At 43.8% G+C, this 17,916-nt stretch overlaps 1 protein-coding gene and 1 pseudogene across 1 annotated transcript; both read right to left on the reverse strand.

The window, feature by feature from the left end:
- Positions 1 to 2,873: 2,873 nt before the first annotated feature.
- On the reverse strand, positions 2,874 to 5,540 carry LOC136545380 (uncharacterized). The gene is made up of 3 exons (XM_066537400.1): positions 3,981 to 5,540; positions 3,687 to 3,885; positions 2,874 to 3,533 (listed from the first exon to the last, which is right to left on the reverse strand). The coding sequence occupies exons 1-3, from the start codon at positions 4,155 to 4,157 to the stop codon at positions 3,511 to 3,513; spliced, it is 399 nt and encodes a 132-aa protein (XP_066393497.1). The 5' UTR covers positions 4,158 to 5,540; the 3' UTR covers positions 2,874 to 3,510.
- A 2,407-nt stretch (positions 5,541 to 7,947) lies between these two features.
- LOC136543461 (subtilisin-like protease SBT4.3) lies at positions 7,948 to 13,533 on the reverse strand (annotated as a pseudogene).
- Positions 13,534 to 17,916: the final 4,383 nt, after the last annotated feature.

The following is a 17,916-nucleotide window of genomic DNA, read 5'->3' on the forward strand; positions in this document are numbered from 1 at the left end:
ATATCATTTTAACGTTAATATTTTAATTTTTCATCACTCAGTATCCTAATAATTTACCTTTTTGAGAGAGAAATCCCACCAAATCAAACATTGATTTAATTTAAAACATGACATAATAAACATCTGAATTCACAATTATTACATAATATCTCAAACACACACTATATTAAATCACTATATCATCAAGTGGGCACAGCAGTGAACTTCTTCTTTATGTATGTCCCTTGGTTATGATCGCTTCGTAACCATGGAGTGTCCTCATCATTTACCAAGATGCTAGGGTCTTTGTTCACTTTGAAGGGCGGAATTCGGTCATCCTTTTCATATTCTTCTGACATGTCCGACTTGTCCTCAATTCCCACGATGACTCTTTTCCCTGAAAGAACTATGTGGCGCTTTGGCTCTTTGGTTGAGTCATTATCATTTTTCCCTCTTTTTGGTTTGGTAGACATATCATTGACATAGAACACCTGATTCACATCCTTGGCAAGGACGAATGGTTCGTCTTTGTACCCAATATTACTAAGGTCTACTGTTGTCATTCCATACTCGTTGTCTACTGTTACTCCGCCTCCGGTCACCTTGACCCATTGGCACTTGAACAATGGGATCTTCAAAGTAGGTGCATATTCTAGTTCCCATATTTCATCTATGCGTCCATAATATGTCTGCTTATTCCCATTCGGGTCTGTGGCATCTATGCGGACACCACTGTTTTGGTTGGTACTCCTTTTATCTTGGGCTACTGTGTAGAATATGTTCCCATTTATCTCGTACCCTTTGTATGTGACGATATGCCATGATGGTTGCATAGCCAATAAATACAGTTGCTCATGGATGCTCTCATCACCTTGACATTTTTTTCGCAACCAACCGCCGAAAGTTTCCATGTGCTTATGCGTAATCCAAGCTTCAGTCTTCCCAGGAAACTCGGATCGTAAGAGATCCTTGTGTGTCTCAATATACGGATCTACCAAAGAGGAGTTCTGTAGAACTGTGTAGTGCGCTTTATTGAAATAATCATCATCCGTACCAATATATGTTTTCCTCCCTAGTGTCCCCTTTCCGCTTAGTCTCCCCTCATGTCTCGATTCAGGAACACCAATCGAGTCAAGGTCGGGAATAAAGTCAACACAGAACTCAATGACCTCTTCTGTTCCATAGCCCTTGGCGATGCTTCCTTCTGGGCGAGCACGGTTGTGAACATATTTCTTTAGGACTCCCATGAATCTCTCTAAGGGGAACATGTTGTGTAGGAACACAGGACCGAGAGTGAAAATCTCCTTGACTAGGTGAACTAGGAGGTGTGTCATAATATCAAAGAAGGAAGGAGGGAACACTAACTCAAAGCTGACGAGACATTGAACCACATCATTCTGTAGTTTAGCTAGATCAGTTGGATCAATTGCCTTCTGAGAAATTGCATTGAGGAATGCACATAGCTTTACGGTGGCTAGACGTACATTTGGAGGTAGAATTCCTCTTAATGCAACTGGAAGTAATTGCGTCATGAGAACGTGACAGTCATGGGACTTTAAGTTACAGAATTTCTTCTCTGGCACATTTATAATACCCTTTATATTCGAGGAGAATCCAGATGGTACCTTGATGTTGTTTAAGCATTCAAACATGATTTCCTTCTCCTCTTTGCTTAGAGTGTAGCTAGCAGGACGTAAGTAATGGCGTCCATCATCTGTCTTCTCTGGATGTAGGTTGTCTCTTTCTCTCAAACAACGCAGGTCCTGTCGTGCTTCAAATGTGTCCTTAGGCTTTCCATACACACCCATAAAGCCTAGCAGGTTCACACAAAGATTCTTCGTCAGGTGCATCACGTCGATCGAGCTACGGACCTCCAGGACTTGCCAATAGGGTAGGTCCCAAAATATGGACTTTTTCTTCCACATGGGTGCGTGACCGGTAGCGTCTTTCGGAATAGGTTGGCTTCCATGTCCTTTTCCAAAGACGACTTTCACATCATTGACCATATCGAGTACATCCTCACCGGTTCGGTTGCGAGGCTTGGTCAGGTGGTCTGATTTCCCTTTAAAATGCTTACCTTTCTTTCTTACGGGGTGATTTGCAGGAAGAAATCGACGATGGCCAAGGTACACGACCTTTCGACATTTTTTCAAGAATACACCTCTAATATCACCGAAGCAGTGTGTGCATGCATTATATCCCTTGTTTGACTGTCCTGAAAGATTACTTAGAGCAGGCCAATCATTGATTGTTACGAACAACAATGCTCGCAGATCAAAGTGTTCCTGTTTGTACTCATCCCACACACGTACACCTTCTTTATTCCACAAAATGAGAAGTTCATCAATAAGTGGTCTCAGGTACACATCGATGTCATTGCCAGGTTGCTTCGGGCCTTGGATGAGCACAGGCATCATAATGAACTTCCGCTTCATGCATAACCAAGGAGGAATGTTGTAGATACTTAGAGTAACAGGCCAAGTGCTATGACTACTGTTCTGCTCTCCAAAAGGATTGATACCATCTGTACTTAAAGCAAACCTTAAGTTTCTTGCGTCATTTGCAAACTCCGGGAATTCTCTGTCGATTGCTCTCCACTGGGACCCATCAGCAGGGTGTCTCAACATATTGTCTACCTTACGGTCTTCTTTGTGCCATCGTAACAATTTTGCATGTTCTTTGTTTCTGAACAGACGTTTCAAGCGTGGTATTATAGGAGCATACCACATAACCTTGGCAGGGATTTTCTTACGTGGACGTTCGCCCTCAACATCACCAGGGTCATCTCGCCTGATCTTATACCGCGACGCATGGCATACCGGGCATGCATCCAATTTCTCGTACTCTTTGCCACGGTATAGGATGCAGTCATTAGGACATGCATGTATCTTCTCTATTTCTAGCCCCATAGGACAGACAACTTGTTTTGCTTCGTAGGTAGTGGCGGGCAATTCATTGTACTTCGGAAGCATCTTCTTTTGGATTTTTAGTAACTCTCCAAATCCCTTGTCAGATACACCATTCTTTGCCTTCCATTGCAGCAATTCTAGTGTGGTTCCCAACTTTTTCTGCCCTGCATCACAAGTTGGGTACAACAATTTCTTGTGATCTTCTAGCATCCGCTCGAACTTGATCTTCTCCTTTTCACTTTCACATTCTCTTTGTGCATCACGAATGACCTGACAAAGATCATCAGCCAGCTCATCTTCTGCGACTACCTCTTCTTCAGCTTCTCCCATTGCAGTATCATTGAAGCACGCACCATCAGGAATAATATCATTGTCGTCCCATTGTTCTTCTTCATCTTCTTCCATTACAACACCGGTTTCTCCGTGCTTTGTCCAACAAATATAGTTTGGCATGAAACCCGACTTGAACAAGTGTGAATGAAGAGTCCTTGAGCAAGGATATTCCACCGTATTCTTACATATGGCACATGGGCAGCACATGAAACCGTCGCGTTTGTTTGTCTCGGCTGCACGTAATAAAGAATGCACGCCGTCAATGAACTCTTGTGAGCGGCGATCAGCATTATACATCCAATGACGGCTCATCTGCATTACATGACATAAATATCATATTAAAACCTAGATCATAATTAATTATTTATACAACATGCGTGCCACCACAAAAGATACAAATTTATGAAAGCATCGCTACAATGTAGACAATCCCAACTACCACTAAAAGAACTAAAGCTAAAATACATTTCAGGAGCACAAGGATTTCGCGACCAATCTCAACTAAAACAGACAGATCCCCCGATTGTGCAACATCTTTGGGCTTCTTCGGCTGGATCACTGCCTCATTAGCCGCCGTATCTGCCTGTTGTGCAAGATATTTTTGCACGAGTTCAACATACTCTTCCTCCCAGTAGAAGCCTGAACATCGTCCACTGCCATCCCACTGAAATTAAAACAAAAAATTAGAACTTTAATCACAACCATCATGAAAATAGGTATAAACTAACCATAATCATTAAATACGATAAAATAACTCACATTGCGATCCGGACACTTGTAGAAGATACGATCCTTGTTGGGACCCTCCTTCTTCACTCGGTACTCCATCACAATCTTCATCTCATCACGACACTTGCCGCATGGAATGAGAGGAAGGCCCGGCCTAAGTCGCTTTGGAAACCCATGAGAGGCCGAGGACCCGGAAGCAGTTGCCATCTACTCTCTATACTCATTTTTTAATACACTATAAATTTCTTCTTTTATAAACAAATAAAATTAACAAACTATAAAATTATCTAGATCTCTAAACAATGATATTTTTAATGGTCATTGTGTTCTCGTCTTTTACTGCGGCAGGTAAGTAATTCATATGATATTTCCGCAAATTAACAGAAGAATGGGAATGTACACACATAACAGACTACTACGACGATATCGGGACGTGTGAATAAATAACCATCCGTACTAGTTGACCTTGCTTACGTGATCATCTCGGCGAGCATTTCTCCACCGGACAGCACCGTACTTGGTCAAGGAAGAGCTCCGATTCTATGAGGAAGGGAACACGGTCTCCCACGACCGTTGTCGCTCTCCCTCGTAGAATCAAAGCTCCTCCTTGATGTCCGTTACCGCTCGACAGAGAACATGCTTGCCGAGCTGAACACGGTCCGCAAGTTCAACTAATACGGATTTTCTATAATTTTCTAACTATTTTCTAAGTTTTTATTTATATATACTACGTTTAGGTACGGTGATTGACAGACTACTACGACGATATCGGGACATGTGAATAAATAACCATCCGTACTAGTTGACCTTGCTTACGTGATCAGCTTGGCGAGGATTTCTCCACCGGACGGCACCGTACTTGGTCAAGGAAGAGCTCCGATTCTACGAGGAAGGGAACACGGTCTTCCACGACCGTTATCGCTCTCCCTCGTAGAATCAAAGCTCCTCCTTGACGTCCGTTACCGCTCGGCAGAGAACATCCTCGCCGACCTGAACACGGTCCGCAAGTTCAACTAGTAAGGATTTGCTATAATTTTCTAACTATTTTCTAACTTTATATTTATATATACTTTAACCTTCTTTCATGTAAATATGCAAGCTTAAAGTGATTTTGAGCTCAAATTGCTTACAAATGAAAAAAAACCATAATAAAGAACCATAAATATATATAGTGAATAAAATGGCATAAGAAAATGGTAAAAAATGAGAGTATGAGATTGGTAACCTTTACAACTGAAGAATCGACGGAGGAATCGAAGAATGGATGGAGGAACAATGGAGGGAGGGAGGAAGCAAGAACACTACTGCAGTGAGCTTCAAAATGTGCTGAGCTCGGGCTCGGGGAGGAAGGAGGAGACGGCCGATTTATAAAGGGAGAACATTTAGTCCCGGTTGATAGATCCAACCGGGACTAAAGGTAACTTTCCAACCCCGGGCGCAGCCACGGCCCGGGAGTAGACCTTTACTCCCGGTTGGAGCCACCAACCGGGAGTAGAAGTCTACCTTTAGTCCCGGTTGGTGGCTCCAACCGGGACTAAAGGTCCCTGCCACCTCTGTCTGGCGCAGTAGCCGTTGGGCAGGGGCCTTTAGTCCCGGTTGGATCCACCAACCGGGACTAAAGGTATTTCTAGTCCCGGGGGCAAAAAATTCCGGGACTAGAGTCCATTTTGACCGAGGATCAAAGGTCTGTTCTCTACTAGTGTAACCGGAAGCTGTTTCCATTCAGTTCCCTATCATGTCCTAGCAAACGACGCTTTTATTGTTCATTTGTTTGCTACCACCACTATATGAAACCAAACATCAAAGACGGGCAGAAGTGTCACTGCTGTCAGCTTCGCCAGACTGTCACTTCAAAAGTGTAAATCATGGACAACAAACAGAAAAGAAAAGATGAGAAGAATTTTCCTCCCGGTCACAGAAATAACAACTGGGATCTCCTTTCCAGTTCCTTTTCAGCATATTGTCTTTAGTTATCATAGCATTATAGTCTTTAGTTATCCGAGCATTATTCTCTATTAGCCCCCAAAAGATTTTGATTTTGGCTGAAATTCCACCTTTCCAGATTTGTTTAAAATAATAAGGTCTAGATCATTTGTCGTGAGTGCATTATAAACTGATTTCACTGAGAATTTGTTGGTTTTGTTTAGTTTCCAAACAATGTGACCCTCTACCTCAACAAATATGATGTTGTCAATATCCCTAAAAATTTGCTCTCACTGGAGCCTTAGCTCTTCAAACAACCATCTTCTAAACGTGATGTGCACAAAATTTAGTCCTAGTTTGGCCAGCTGTTATATCCTTTTTCGTTCACACAGTTGAAAGAGCACTGGGTATAGATTTTTCAAAGAATCCTTAAATAACCACGGGTCCCACCGGAATCTTGTTTTTGCTCCATTTCTTATTTGGATTGTTCTCCCTTGAAGATATATGTTTTCTACTTTCAACAGATCAGTGGTCCATGCTGCACAAGGAAGAGGAGAGACCACTGTTCTTGGAGGGATGCAGAAGATGGGAGGTTGGAGCTTCACGAATCGTATTGAAGCCTAGTGTTCTACTTTGTTGCGCTCACTAGTTGGGCTGAACTTTATTTTTTCCCTCGGAATTGTAAGCCTTATGGCATTGATGTTTTTTGTGTGACTATCTGTTGTGTACCATTGACGGATGGTAGAGGTTGGAACTCTTTTCCATTATCTAAAAAAAACAGATCAGCCCATATAGGAGAATCATCATGATGTCTTTGATCCACAAAAGAAATTAATTCCCCACTCAAATATTTGGCTCCAATGATATCTTGCCAAATACCTTTTTCAGTTTCTAGTTTCCACCACCACTTACACAACAAACTAATATTTAGTTTCATGATATCCTTAATTCCCAGACCTCTCTGTTTCTGGCTCTTACAGACTTTGGGCCATCTTACTAGATGATATTTTTTCTTGGTCGCCCACCACACCAGACAAAAAGTTCTACTTATCTTATCCATGTTTTTAATCAGTGTCTTATGCATCAAGTAAATTCACATATGGTATATTGGCGTATTTGACATACTGGAACTTATCAAGGTGGATCTGCCAGCAATTGACATTATTGATCCACCTTTCCAAACCCCCAGTCTTTTAGCATTCTTTTCCTCTAATGGAAGCCAAACCTTTATATGTAATCTACATGGGCTCACAAGTTTATTTATTTACAATTTATTGCTATCTGAAACCAGGAACTTTTATCCGTAGACCGTTACACAAATTTCAAGCGTTGGATACTTGGATGGCAGTTCCTTGAGCGTCTATGCACAGATAAGGGCCCAGGACTGAAAAGCTTCTCTCACAAAGCAACAATTCAAACCAAAAGAGTCAGACCTCACCAAACTCTCCAAAAGACAAAACCTCACCAAACTCTCAAAAAAGCAAAGAGATCGAGGAGAAAGGAAGACATCAGAGCTTGGGGTCTCAATAATCTTATTGTTGTTGTTGTCTTCTTCATTGGGCTTCTTGTTCTTGTTGTTGCTCTTTGAGGATCCAACCCCCATATATAGGGGCATTTCCTTCTTCTTGTTGGACAGGCCGGACTTCACAAGAAAGTAAATCTGGTTCAATGTTGCAAAAAGATGATCCCAACTTCATGATGGTCTTTGTGGACAGAGAGGGTGGTTTTGCGTTGTGCCCTAGATAGTGTTGTCGTTGCAGATTGGCTTCATGAACCATTTCTTCTGTTCTTTGAATCTGGGGCTTCTTCTGGCCTTATCTTCCAGGACAATGAGAAAATACAATCCTGATATGCAATCCTATGGGGAATGTTGAATCGTTCACTTTCTGAACTAGAAAAGCATCAAATTATCACAAGTGTGTTTCTGTTTCTTAAGATTTTGACTGCTACTCATGAACAGCGGGAATTTGTAATCAAATTTCTATGAAACCAGTAAAATTTACTCTCTTAGACCCTTGCACGTCTGTCATTTGCTGGACGAGTTCTTGGTCACTGTCTGAACCGGTCATCTTCGTCACTGCCTGGACTTCGTATACACCACCACTGGGCTCCTCACTTGGTGCTCGTTGTCAGACCACACGACGGCCGCCGAGACGACTTGGCCAGCCGCAGGCACCACGCCGGACACCGTCACGGTGAACGAGGCCTTCGTTGTCTGCGCGCTGAACTCCAGCCTGCTCGGCTCAACTGCAACCGTGAGGTTATCCGCGGTATCCGTAAGGATCTTCATATCGTACACGGCCACCCCTGAAGCTCCGACGTTGGTGACGGTCCGTGGTAACACCAAGGTGAAGCTCTTCCCAGGCTCCACTCGCGCAGCCTTGCTCGGGTAGTTGAGGTCACTGGCGGAGGCGGCTGCCATCGTCGTCGACCCGTTGGAGCAGGCCGTGGCGTTGGAGCCGACGATGAGCGCGAGCTGCGTGGCGTTGTACCCCTGCGTGCACAGCATGGAGATGTAGTCGCCTTCCGACGCGTCGTACACGAGCCCAGGGTCGCGTGCCTTGGTTGGGTTGAGCTGCCCGGCGCCGTACTTGAGGTCGTTTGTTCCGGCATTGCCCGGCGTGTTCATCGGAGTGGCTGTAGTGATGAGAGCTGACATGATCATCGCCGGAGACCAGTCGCGGTGGACAGACTTGACATAGGCTGCGGCGCCGCTTGCATGTGGGCACGCCATGGATGTGCCAGTGTTAACACTGTACTGGACCCTCCTTTGATCGTTGGGATCGTCCGACGGCGGTGACAGTAGAGACCATGAGGCTATGATGTCCACTCCCGGTGCAGATAGATCAGGCTGTAAATGGATTATGTCGATCTGTTAAATTAATTATTCATGCATTACTCCAAAAGACTATGAGCTGATTGAATGACCTTGAGGATATCAGGAGTGACAATGTTTGGGCCAGGAGAAGAGAATGAGGCGGACATTGGAGCTTGTGCGTTCACCGTCGTGACAGTTGTTTTAATGGTAACCACTGGGTTGCTGAAAATCAGACCAAAGATTTAACGCCAGACATTTTTTTTTCGAGAACGCGCATAGCAGTTCATCAGCGAATTAATAAGCAGTGGTCAATAGTGAAGTACTCACCTAGTGCTGTTGGCATAGGCCATGATCTCATCGAACTGGTTCTCAGATACCACAAGCGTGGGTAATGGATAGATGAAGGCGGCATCTGGTGCTGCGCCAGCAGCAATGGCTCCTGCTGCACCGGCCAACAGCGGACCAGCTGATATATTGGTTCGAAAGCCACCCTCGAGCGGGCAGAGGAGGATCTTCCCTTTGTATGAATCTCCAACGAGATAATATGGATCACAAGAACTGCAGTTCGAAAAAAGCAAAACCGTTAATGCTAGACAACAAGAGTCTATATATCCATTAATATAATGAATTCCTTGTATGTCCTCGTATTAATTAATTACCCATTGATGGGGATTGCGAGTGTCACATTGTGAACCGGAGGAAAGGTGTTTATGGATGATCCCTGCGTGAAAAGTATATCAGAGCCATGTAGTCAGGGTTAATTTCGAATGTTATCAGAGACGACGTTTCTGTCGTTCGAGCACCCACCACTATGGTCTTGCCGTTCCCCAGCACGGCCCTGTCGACGAACCGGCGGTCGATGCTGCTGGCGGCGACGGACAGCATTCACGGCGCGACTTTGCAGACGCGGCCGCCGCTGAGCCCGGAGTTGCCGGCCGATGCGGACGTACGCCGCGCCTCATGGCGTGGAACGAGCCGATGGCCAGCGCGCTGTTGAAGTATTTGATGGGGAACCTGTACCCGATGGAGATGGAGATGACGTCGACTGCGTCGGCGATGGCGTCGTCGAACGCCGCCAGCATGTCCGTCTCCCGGCAGGACCCGCCGTCCCAGCACACCTTGTAGATGGCGAGCCTGGCGCCTGGAACCTCTCCGCGGGCCACGCCGGCAGCCACCCCGCCGAAGCTGATGTTGCCCACGGCCCGGCCGGCCGCGGTGGATGGCGTGTGGCTCATATGTAGAGATGTCCTGGTTTATAAGCATCGTACGTGACAACGTGCACGAAATCTCCTGAAATTTTTATCATAGCCTCCACATATGATATCACGACATCTTAACAAGTTTCATGATTTCTGGACTTCGTTTGCTTTTTATAGAATTTAAAAACACTTCGCACGCAAGTTCGCGGTCATGTTTCGTGAACAAGATGTCCGAAATTTCGGGTCTATTCCTGGATACGGCCTCACACTACACTCAGTAACATGACTATCATTTTTTGAAACATTAAATTCCATTATTCGTACCACGTGCAGTTCAAAATTATATTTTTCCAAAAAATTCAAGTAAATGAAATGAAGTAACTAAATATATCAAAAAGTCATAAAAAATCCCAAATTCTAACTAGGAGTTTCTGGTGCTTTAAAAGGGCTGCACAAAAAATTTGGAGGCCAAAAACCAACAAAAAAAAAACTTTGTCGAGTGCCGGGGTATGGCACTCGGCAAATGGGGTCTTTGCCGAGTGCCACGAATAAGGCACTCAGCAAAGAGGGCTCTGATTTTTTTTAAAAAATTTCCTCTTTGTCGAGTGCCTTCACAGGGCACTCGGCAAAGACATTTAAAAAAAATTAAATCTTTGTCGAGTGCCGTGCTAGGGGCACTCGGCAAAGTATTTAAAAAAAATTAAAAAAATCTTTGCCGAGTGTCGTGCCAGGGGCACTCGGCAAAGTATTTTTCAAAAAAAAAAATCTTTGCCGAGTGCCATGCCAGGGGCACTCGGCAAAGTATTTTTCAAAAAAAAAATTTGCCGAGTGCCAGATCTGGGACACTCGGCAAAGAAATTTAAAAAAAAAATTAATCTTTGCCGAGTGTCAGATTTGGGACACTCGGCAAAGAATTTTTTTTAAAAAAATAAAATCTTTGCCGAGTGCCTCTCTGATCCAGCACTCGACAAAGGGCGTTTTTAGGACTTAACCAAATTCGGCCGGCCGGGCAGTCAAACCGACAGCCAGCCTGCCCCCGCGCCGCACGCCGCGCCCACGCCGACACCGCCCGCGCCGGCCCTGCCCCCGCGCCGCGCGCCGCGGCCACTCCGCCACCGCCCGCGCCGACCGCGCCGGCCGCGTGCCCGCGCTGCCCGCGCCCTGTCCCCGGCCGCGCCCTGCCCCCGGCCGCCCCACCGTGCAGGGGAGGTTCTGCCGAATTTTTTTAAAGTGACAGTATTTTGTTCTATTTTTGTAGAGAAGAGCCTGTCGGAGCCGAGTTGGAGTTCCCGTCGCCGTGCCGGTCTGCCTGCACCACGCCGCCTCGCCACTGCACCGACCCGCCACGGCCCCGCTAGCCTGACTCCGCTGCCACCCTAGGTATAACCCCTCTTTTCGTATCATGGTCGAAGATCGCGTAAACTAGTTAGGCGTCTCCCGTTCGAAAGAGATACGGTTGGAGGTATGTAGATCTTTGCATATTTATGACCGTATCTGTTTCGGATTGTGCACGTTTTTTGGACAGCCCGCGGATGCGTAGATGGGTTAGTTTCCATGGTTTGCTTCGGTCCGAGACAGAGTTTCGACATCACCTCTCTATGGTTCTCCGGATACGTACTCTTCTTTGGCAGGACGTGTATCTGGAGAACAGCGGGGAGGTGCTGCCGAAATTCTGTCTCGGATAGGAGTAGAGCATGGAAACTAACCTCATCTACGCATCCACGGGTGGGATTAGGACCTATTCTCACCTATTAGATTAAGTTGGTTTAATTTGATCTTCTTATATGTCCAATACATGAGATGTGTTGAGCTCTACCAAACACCCCCATATGATCTTTGCCTCCTATATATATAGACGTAGCAGGGCACTAGTACTATTAAATGTCCACCATTAGACACTATACCTTTTTCGTGTTTGCCTTGTTGGCCCGTCGTGTTGACTTCTTGGCCAAGGCATGACCTTACTACCTCCTAGTTGTGTCATGTCAGCATAACAAACACGGTAGCCCAGCGGGCCCGTGCTAGCCTAGCTATTATAGGACTCATGCGTCGTTGCTGCATGCTTTGTGCCACCACCGTCGTTGTCGTCGTGCCTTGCATGCCATCGTTGCTCCCAAGTCGTTTCTACCTGTGCCGTCCGCCTCCGTTGAGAGAGGCCCGGAGCGGTGGCCGGTGACCTAGGGTCGGAGGGAGCTACCGAGCTGGGCGGATGGAGGTGGGGGTGGTCATGGAGGCGGAGAGCGAATGGGGTGGTAGCAGTAGTAGAGCATGGTGAATCGTGGTGGGTTGTTGTCCCGGCCATCAGTGGAGGGTGGTGATTCATATTTTCTATATATCTAGAGTTAAGGAGGGATCGGACCGGTCCATTGGTTGTGCCGTTCTCGTGCTAGCTCTACGGGCCAGGTGGCTGGCAGAAGCACGATTCTATGCATCAGGCCAGGCCAACACTTGCCCTTTCCGTCGGCCATGCTAGGCTAGGCCTGGGCTTTAGGACCATGCCTAGCTCTACTGGATGGACCCAACACATTTGGGCATGTCCTCATCATGCTCTTTTCCATTCAAAATCGTATGTCTCATCGTGTTCTTGCAAATGTACATCCCTAAGCTTGAGTCTCTTCTTTTGGGGTTACTCTTGCTGGCATGACTATGTTTTGTGCAACCATTAACAATGGCAAAATTATATCCAAATAGATGTAGGAGTACTTTGTGATATTTCTTATAATGAAAGTAATGGGTAATATAATTCATATATACATTTTGGGTTACTTTAGGTTAATAATGACAAAGGCGGGTAATTTATATGCAAAATTTAAGGATCAGTTTAGATTATTTTTCATAATGTCATTGGTGCATATTTAGATGAAGATTGGGGGTAATATAAATTATTATAATGCCAGACGTGGGTTGTTTAGATAAATGTTTAGGGACTTGCTTTATACTACTTTCATAATAGAAGAGGTAGATAATTCTCTAAATAAATAATAGAATATATCCAATTATTGTTAGATGAGATTAGAGCCATACCAGCTAGTTTATTTGCCTGTTGTTCCGTTAGCCTGGCTGCGAAGCCATTTAAGCTTCTCTTGTAACTACGGATGATCCTGTCCGAAGCATAGCTGCAAAAAGACAAATTAAAGCATAGGTTTACACTCAACTTTGGTTTTATTTTGTTATAGATAGAATCCTTGAACGTGCTCGGCCATGACAAACAACGCCCCAAACGCGACGACAAAGTCTAGCATGATCTGTTCTGAAATACCGTATAGATAGGTCAGGTCCAATTAAAAAGCGATTATACGTTATCAGATCTGCCGTCGTCAAGGACCTGGTTAAGCTGGTCGTGATGAGCAGCTTCTAAGGAAGATGAGCCTTCATCAGGCTCTGACGACGTATCCGATTCCGAGCTGGGCAGGTGCCCCAGGTACACGATGTAGTCCTTCACATTTCACAAGCAATGCATTCACAAAATCGCATGTTACTACACTTCAAAAAAAAAAATCACATGTTACTGCCACTGCCGCTGATGGATGATCTGTCTGACCTGCTCTCCGTTGCTGCCACTGCCGCTGTTGATGGATCCAGAGGCGCTCACGCTCTCAGTGAAGAGAGCGAGGAGAAGAAGACCAATGCTGAGACGGCGCATTGGATCGTCGATCGTCTTGTCGTATGTGTGTACGTGATGAAGAAGCTTGGGTTGTTCTTGTTCAGCTTCAGCACATGAACTCCGATCCGATTGTAGGATTCTCCATATGTTTATATATACTTGCACAGCTTGCAGGGTTTGCGTTGCTCGCTCCGACTCCGTAGCTTTGTATTTGTTGTGTAGTGTAGATCACAAGCAGTATATAGGAACAAGGGAATTGACATGAGCCGTGTGCTAGAGATCGATGTGCCTACTTCATGCCACGTAAACTCCTATCTCAGATTCTTAGAACATATGTAAGAAGCTATCTAGGGGTAGGGGGTTAAACTAGGATTTAACCGGAAGCTGTTTCCATTCAGTTCCTCACTACTTTCATAGCAATACGTGATGATTTTGTTGTTTCCTACTATGGTTTAATTTTTCTCAAATCGATCACTAGTCCATCAAAACACATCACTATGCCAAAACAATGTAAAGAAGGCGTCCAATTCATATATAGACGTATGAGATTAGAGACGGGTCTAGTCTCACTACTACAGAAAATATTTTTAGTACTAGCACTTTCACAGCCAGATTTATTAAAACCAGCGGTTTGTGATACGAACCGGTGGTGATGGGCCAACGGTTCATGTTACCAATCGGTGGCAAAATTGGGTCTCAGCAACAACACTAGTTCATGTTATCAACCGGCTGTGATGATGGCCTCCTTATCACTGCTGGCTTGTCGTATGATCTGGTGGTGAAAACGGTTTTCACCACTAGCACATCGTATGATCCTGCGGTGATAACCATGCTGCAGCATAATAAATCTATGACTTTTTCAAACAAAGTCGGATATACACAAACTTTATATCAAAGTTATAGATCTCAATAGGATCTACAAAGTTGATTATTTTTTTATTTGAAATCATTTGTGGTCCCAAAAGTATGTTTCAAGTTCTTATATTTTAAAATTCAATTTTTTAGAAAAAAATATCCAAACAAACTTTGTAGTTCATGACCTTTTCATTTGAATTTGTTTAAATATTCATTACAATACCAGCTGCAACTAGTTGAAACCAGCTGCAACTAGTTGCAACCAGCTTGACAAGTAGAAATTTTGTTTCAAATGATACCATGGTACCTTGGATGGAAACTAGAAGCAAAGTTGTAAATCCTGATGAAATTTATAACTTTGTAGTCCATGACTTTTTCATTTAAAATCATTTATGATCCCAAAATTTTATTTGAAGTTTTCATATTGTAAATTCATTTTTTTTCAAAAATGTCCAAACAAACTCGAATGGAGAAAGGGCTAAGACCAAAGTTGTAGATTTCGAAGAGCTCTACAATTAGTTGTTGATTTTTTTCATATAAAATCTTAGCGGCCCTAAATTTATGTTCGAAGTTCTCATAATTTTAAATTCAAAATTTTCAAAAGACATCGGGTGGAAAAACAATCAAAATTAAAGTTGTCGATCTCAACTAGATCCGGTCTCCCCACCGCCCCCATCCCGCTTGTTACATTCACTACCCCGACCATCGTCCTCCTCCTTTGCCAGTACTGCCCCTTTTCCTACTCCGCTAGCAGATCCATAGCGACGTCGAGCAGGGTAGAGACCAAAGAGGAGGCAATGTCCACTAATCTATGTGGGTACAGATGAGTCCTGATTTGTGCGCATGCCAACGACTGTATTTGGCCTCGATGGTCATGACATCCATAAATCTATGTTTGATATGGCCTCCTCCTACTACAAGTAAGCAACACCATGCACTCTTCCCACCTCTCTCGTCGTCATTCACACACTAGTACAAAAAGTGGCTATAGTCCTGGATGAGAAAGAGATTTAGTCCTAGTTTTCCAGCTGGGACTAGGGGATTCGGGACTAAAGGGTACGGTCCTTTAGGGTCTTCCAGACTAAAAAAAACTAGCACAAGCCCATTAACCTTGTGGTTCATGGGACTCGAACCCATGACCTCATGAATATAGTCCTGGATGAGAAAGAGATTTAGTCCTAGTTTTCCAGCTGGGACTAGGGGATTCGGGACTAAAGGGTACGGTCCTTTAGGGTCTTCCAGACTAAAAAAACTAGCACAAGCCCATTAACCTTGTGGTTCGTGGGACTCGAACCCAAGACCTCATGAATTGCCTTGCGCATAGCTTTCCACCGCACCTTCATAGCACATGTGACTTTGGATGTGATGCTTTTCTTTTGAACTAACCTGTAGATGACCCTTTAGTCCGGGTTGGTGTTACCAACGTGGACTAAAGGGTCTACATTAGTCTTGGTAGGTAATGCCTCAAGGCTCTTGAGTTTGGGTTGGTAACACCAACTGTGACTAATGTTGACCCTTTAGTCTAGGTTGGTGTTATCAACCAGGACCAAAGGTCCTCTGACGTCCATGAAACTTTGACTGGGGACTAATGCTCGCATTATTTCTGGGCTCAACTCTAGCCAGGATTAATGTGCTAAACCGAAGGTCCATTCTCTATTGGTGACATATCCCTCACTCTCGGTGCTTGTGCTTAACTCCTTCATCTCCTAATTGTGCTACTATAGGAACATGCCAACATCTAGCCACGCGTACGAGGGCATGAACACTACCTCCTCCTCCTCCGTCCAACTCCATCTCATGCTCTCATCTACAAAAGAGGGATGCAAGTGGATAGAGGGTTCGATTGATATGAGGGGTGGATAGTGGCTAGGTTGACTAGTGCTAGGATCTAGGGTTAGGTTGTTGGATGGGTGATTGGAGTTAGGCTACGAGCTTGGCAGATTGGATTTGGGTTGATGGTCTGGTCATTGTCTTTTGGTCATTTGTCTCATGATCATTTCACAAGCCTACTCAAATAGGCTCATTATCTTTAACGAGGTTAAACTACTTGAGCTCGACACATTAGGAATTCACAAGGAGTTGAGTAGAGATAGACATGATGTAACACCCTGTGTTTTTCATCATGTTAAAATTTACTAAAAATTAAATTCCAATGACAAATTAAAATTTTGCTAGTGTATTTTCCGCGAAACCATTTTAGAAAATGTTTTTCCCAAAAACCTTGCATTAAAAATTCACCATCTGCATTCTTGAGTGTATGTGTGTTTTTAGAATTTATTTGGGGCACCAAAATATCCCTTGAATTTTCAAAACCTTTTACTTCCTCAAATCTCATTTCATAGTTAATCTCTTTTCTGAAATACATGGAAAATACGAAGGCATTTTCATCACACCTCTCGTGTGAGCTCATCATCCCTTCCCGAGCATGAACACAGCCAGCCCAACCTCCTTGCACTGGTAGAGAATAGAGCTTTACTCCCGGTGGGGAACCCCCTCTAGTCCCGGTTCCCCACCCGGGAGCAAGCATCCGGGACTAAAGGGGGGTCCTTTAGTCCCGGGTCAGGAACCGGGACTAAAGGAGGACCTTTAGTCCCGGTGGGTAACACCAACCGAGACTAAAGGTGCCTCCTGACATGCCACGATGGCCGGCACCTTTAGTCCCGGTTGGTAATACGAACCGGGACTAAATGTTTTTTTCTTTTTTCTTTTCTTTTCTTTTCATTTTTTTGTTTTCTTTTCAAAATAGGTTTTCGAAGTCGTATTGTACGTTGCTAATTATACATTTATACGCGCGTATAGTATGTTTCGGTTCAAGCACAATGAACGTATTAAATCACACAATTCAAGCATAGAAATATATATATATATATATATATATATATAGGGAGAGGCTATTCAGTAGCCGGCTACAGAATAAGTTATTCTGTAGCCGGCTACAGAATAAGTTATTCTGTAGCCACCTCCATTTACCATAATTTTATATACTAATTTACCGTAATGTCAATACATATTTACGATAGTTGGGTTACTATAAAACACGGGGATATTTACCATAACGTTATATTAAACCACTTAGTAAGGAGTTACTATAATCTCATAAATTAACATAGTAATTATCGTAACTCAAAGTGGCTACAGAATAAGTTATTCTGTAGCCAGCTACAGGATAGTAGTTATATATATATATATATATATATATATATATATATATATATATATATATATATATATATATATATATATATATATATATGCATGCATATGTGTATTTTACATTATATTATTTCATGTGCATATATTACAAAAAGATTGCATTACAGTTGTTGTGATATAACAAGTTTCCTCATCCTCTAGCTTGGCTTCCATGGCAGTGTTGGGTCGAAGTAGAACTCGCCCTTGGAATCGATGACCTGCTCATTAAAAAATCCGGCTATAGACTCTTGAATTGCTTTTATTTGGTCTTGCCGTATGACCTTTTCCTCCAACCATCGAGACTACAGGTTTGAATTAAAGGAAAATAAATTAATATATGTACATATATATATATATATATATATATATATATAT

Source organism: Miscanthus floridulus, chromosome 3 (genome assembly GCF_019320115.1).
Source record: "Miscanthus floridulus cultivar M001 chromosome 3, ASM1932011v1, whole genome shotgun sequence".
In the NCBI taxonomy this organism is placed as follows: Eukaryota; Viridiplantae; Streptophyta; class Magnoliopsida; order Poales; family Poaceae; genus Miscanthus; species Miscanthus floridulus.

What these genes read in the sequence shown, in the direction of transcription:
- LOC136545380 (XM_066537400.1), bottom strand. Translation starts at nt 4,157, where the DNA reads ATGGCAACTGCTTCCGGGTCCTCGGCCTCTCATGGGTTTCCAAAGCGA. An exon ending in ACAAGTGTCCGGATCGCAAT is followed by an intron (nt 3,886 to 3,980) that starts GTGAGTTATTTT and finishes TTTTAATTTCAG; the next exon opens with TGGGATGGCAGTGGACGATG. An exon ending in AATCCTTGTGCTCCTGAAAT is followed by an intron (nt 3,534 to 3,686) that starts GTATTTTAGCTT and finishes CATGTAATGCAG; the next exon opens with ATGAGCCGTCATTGGATGTA.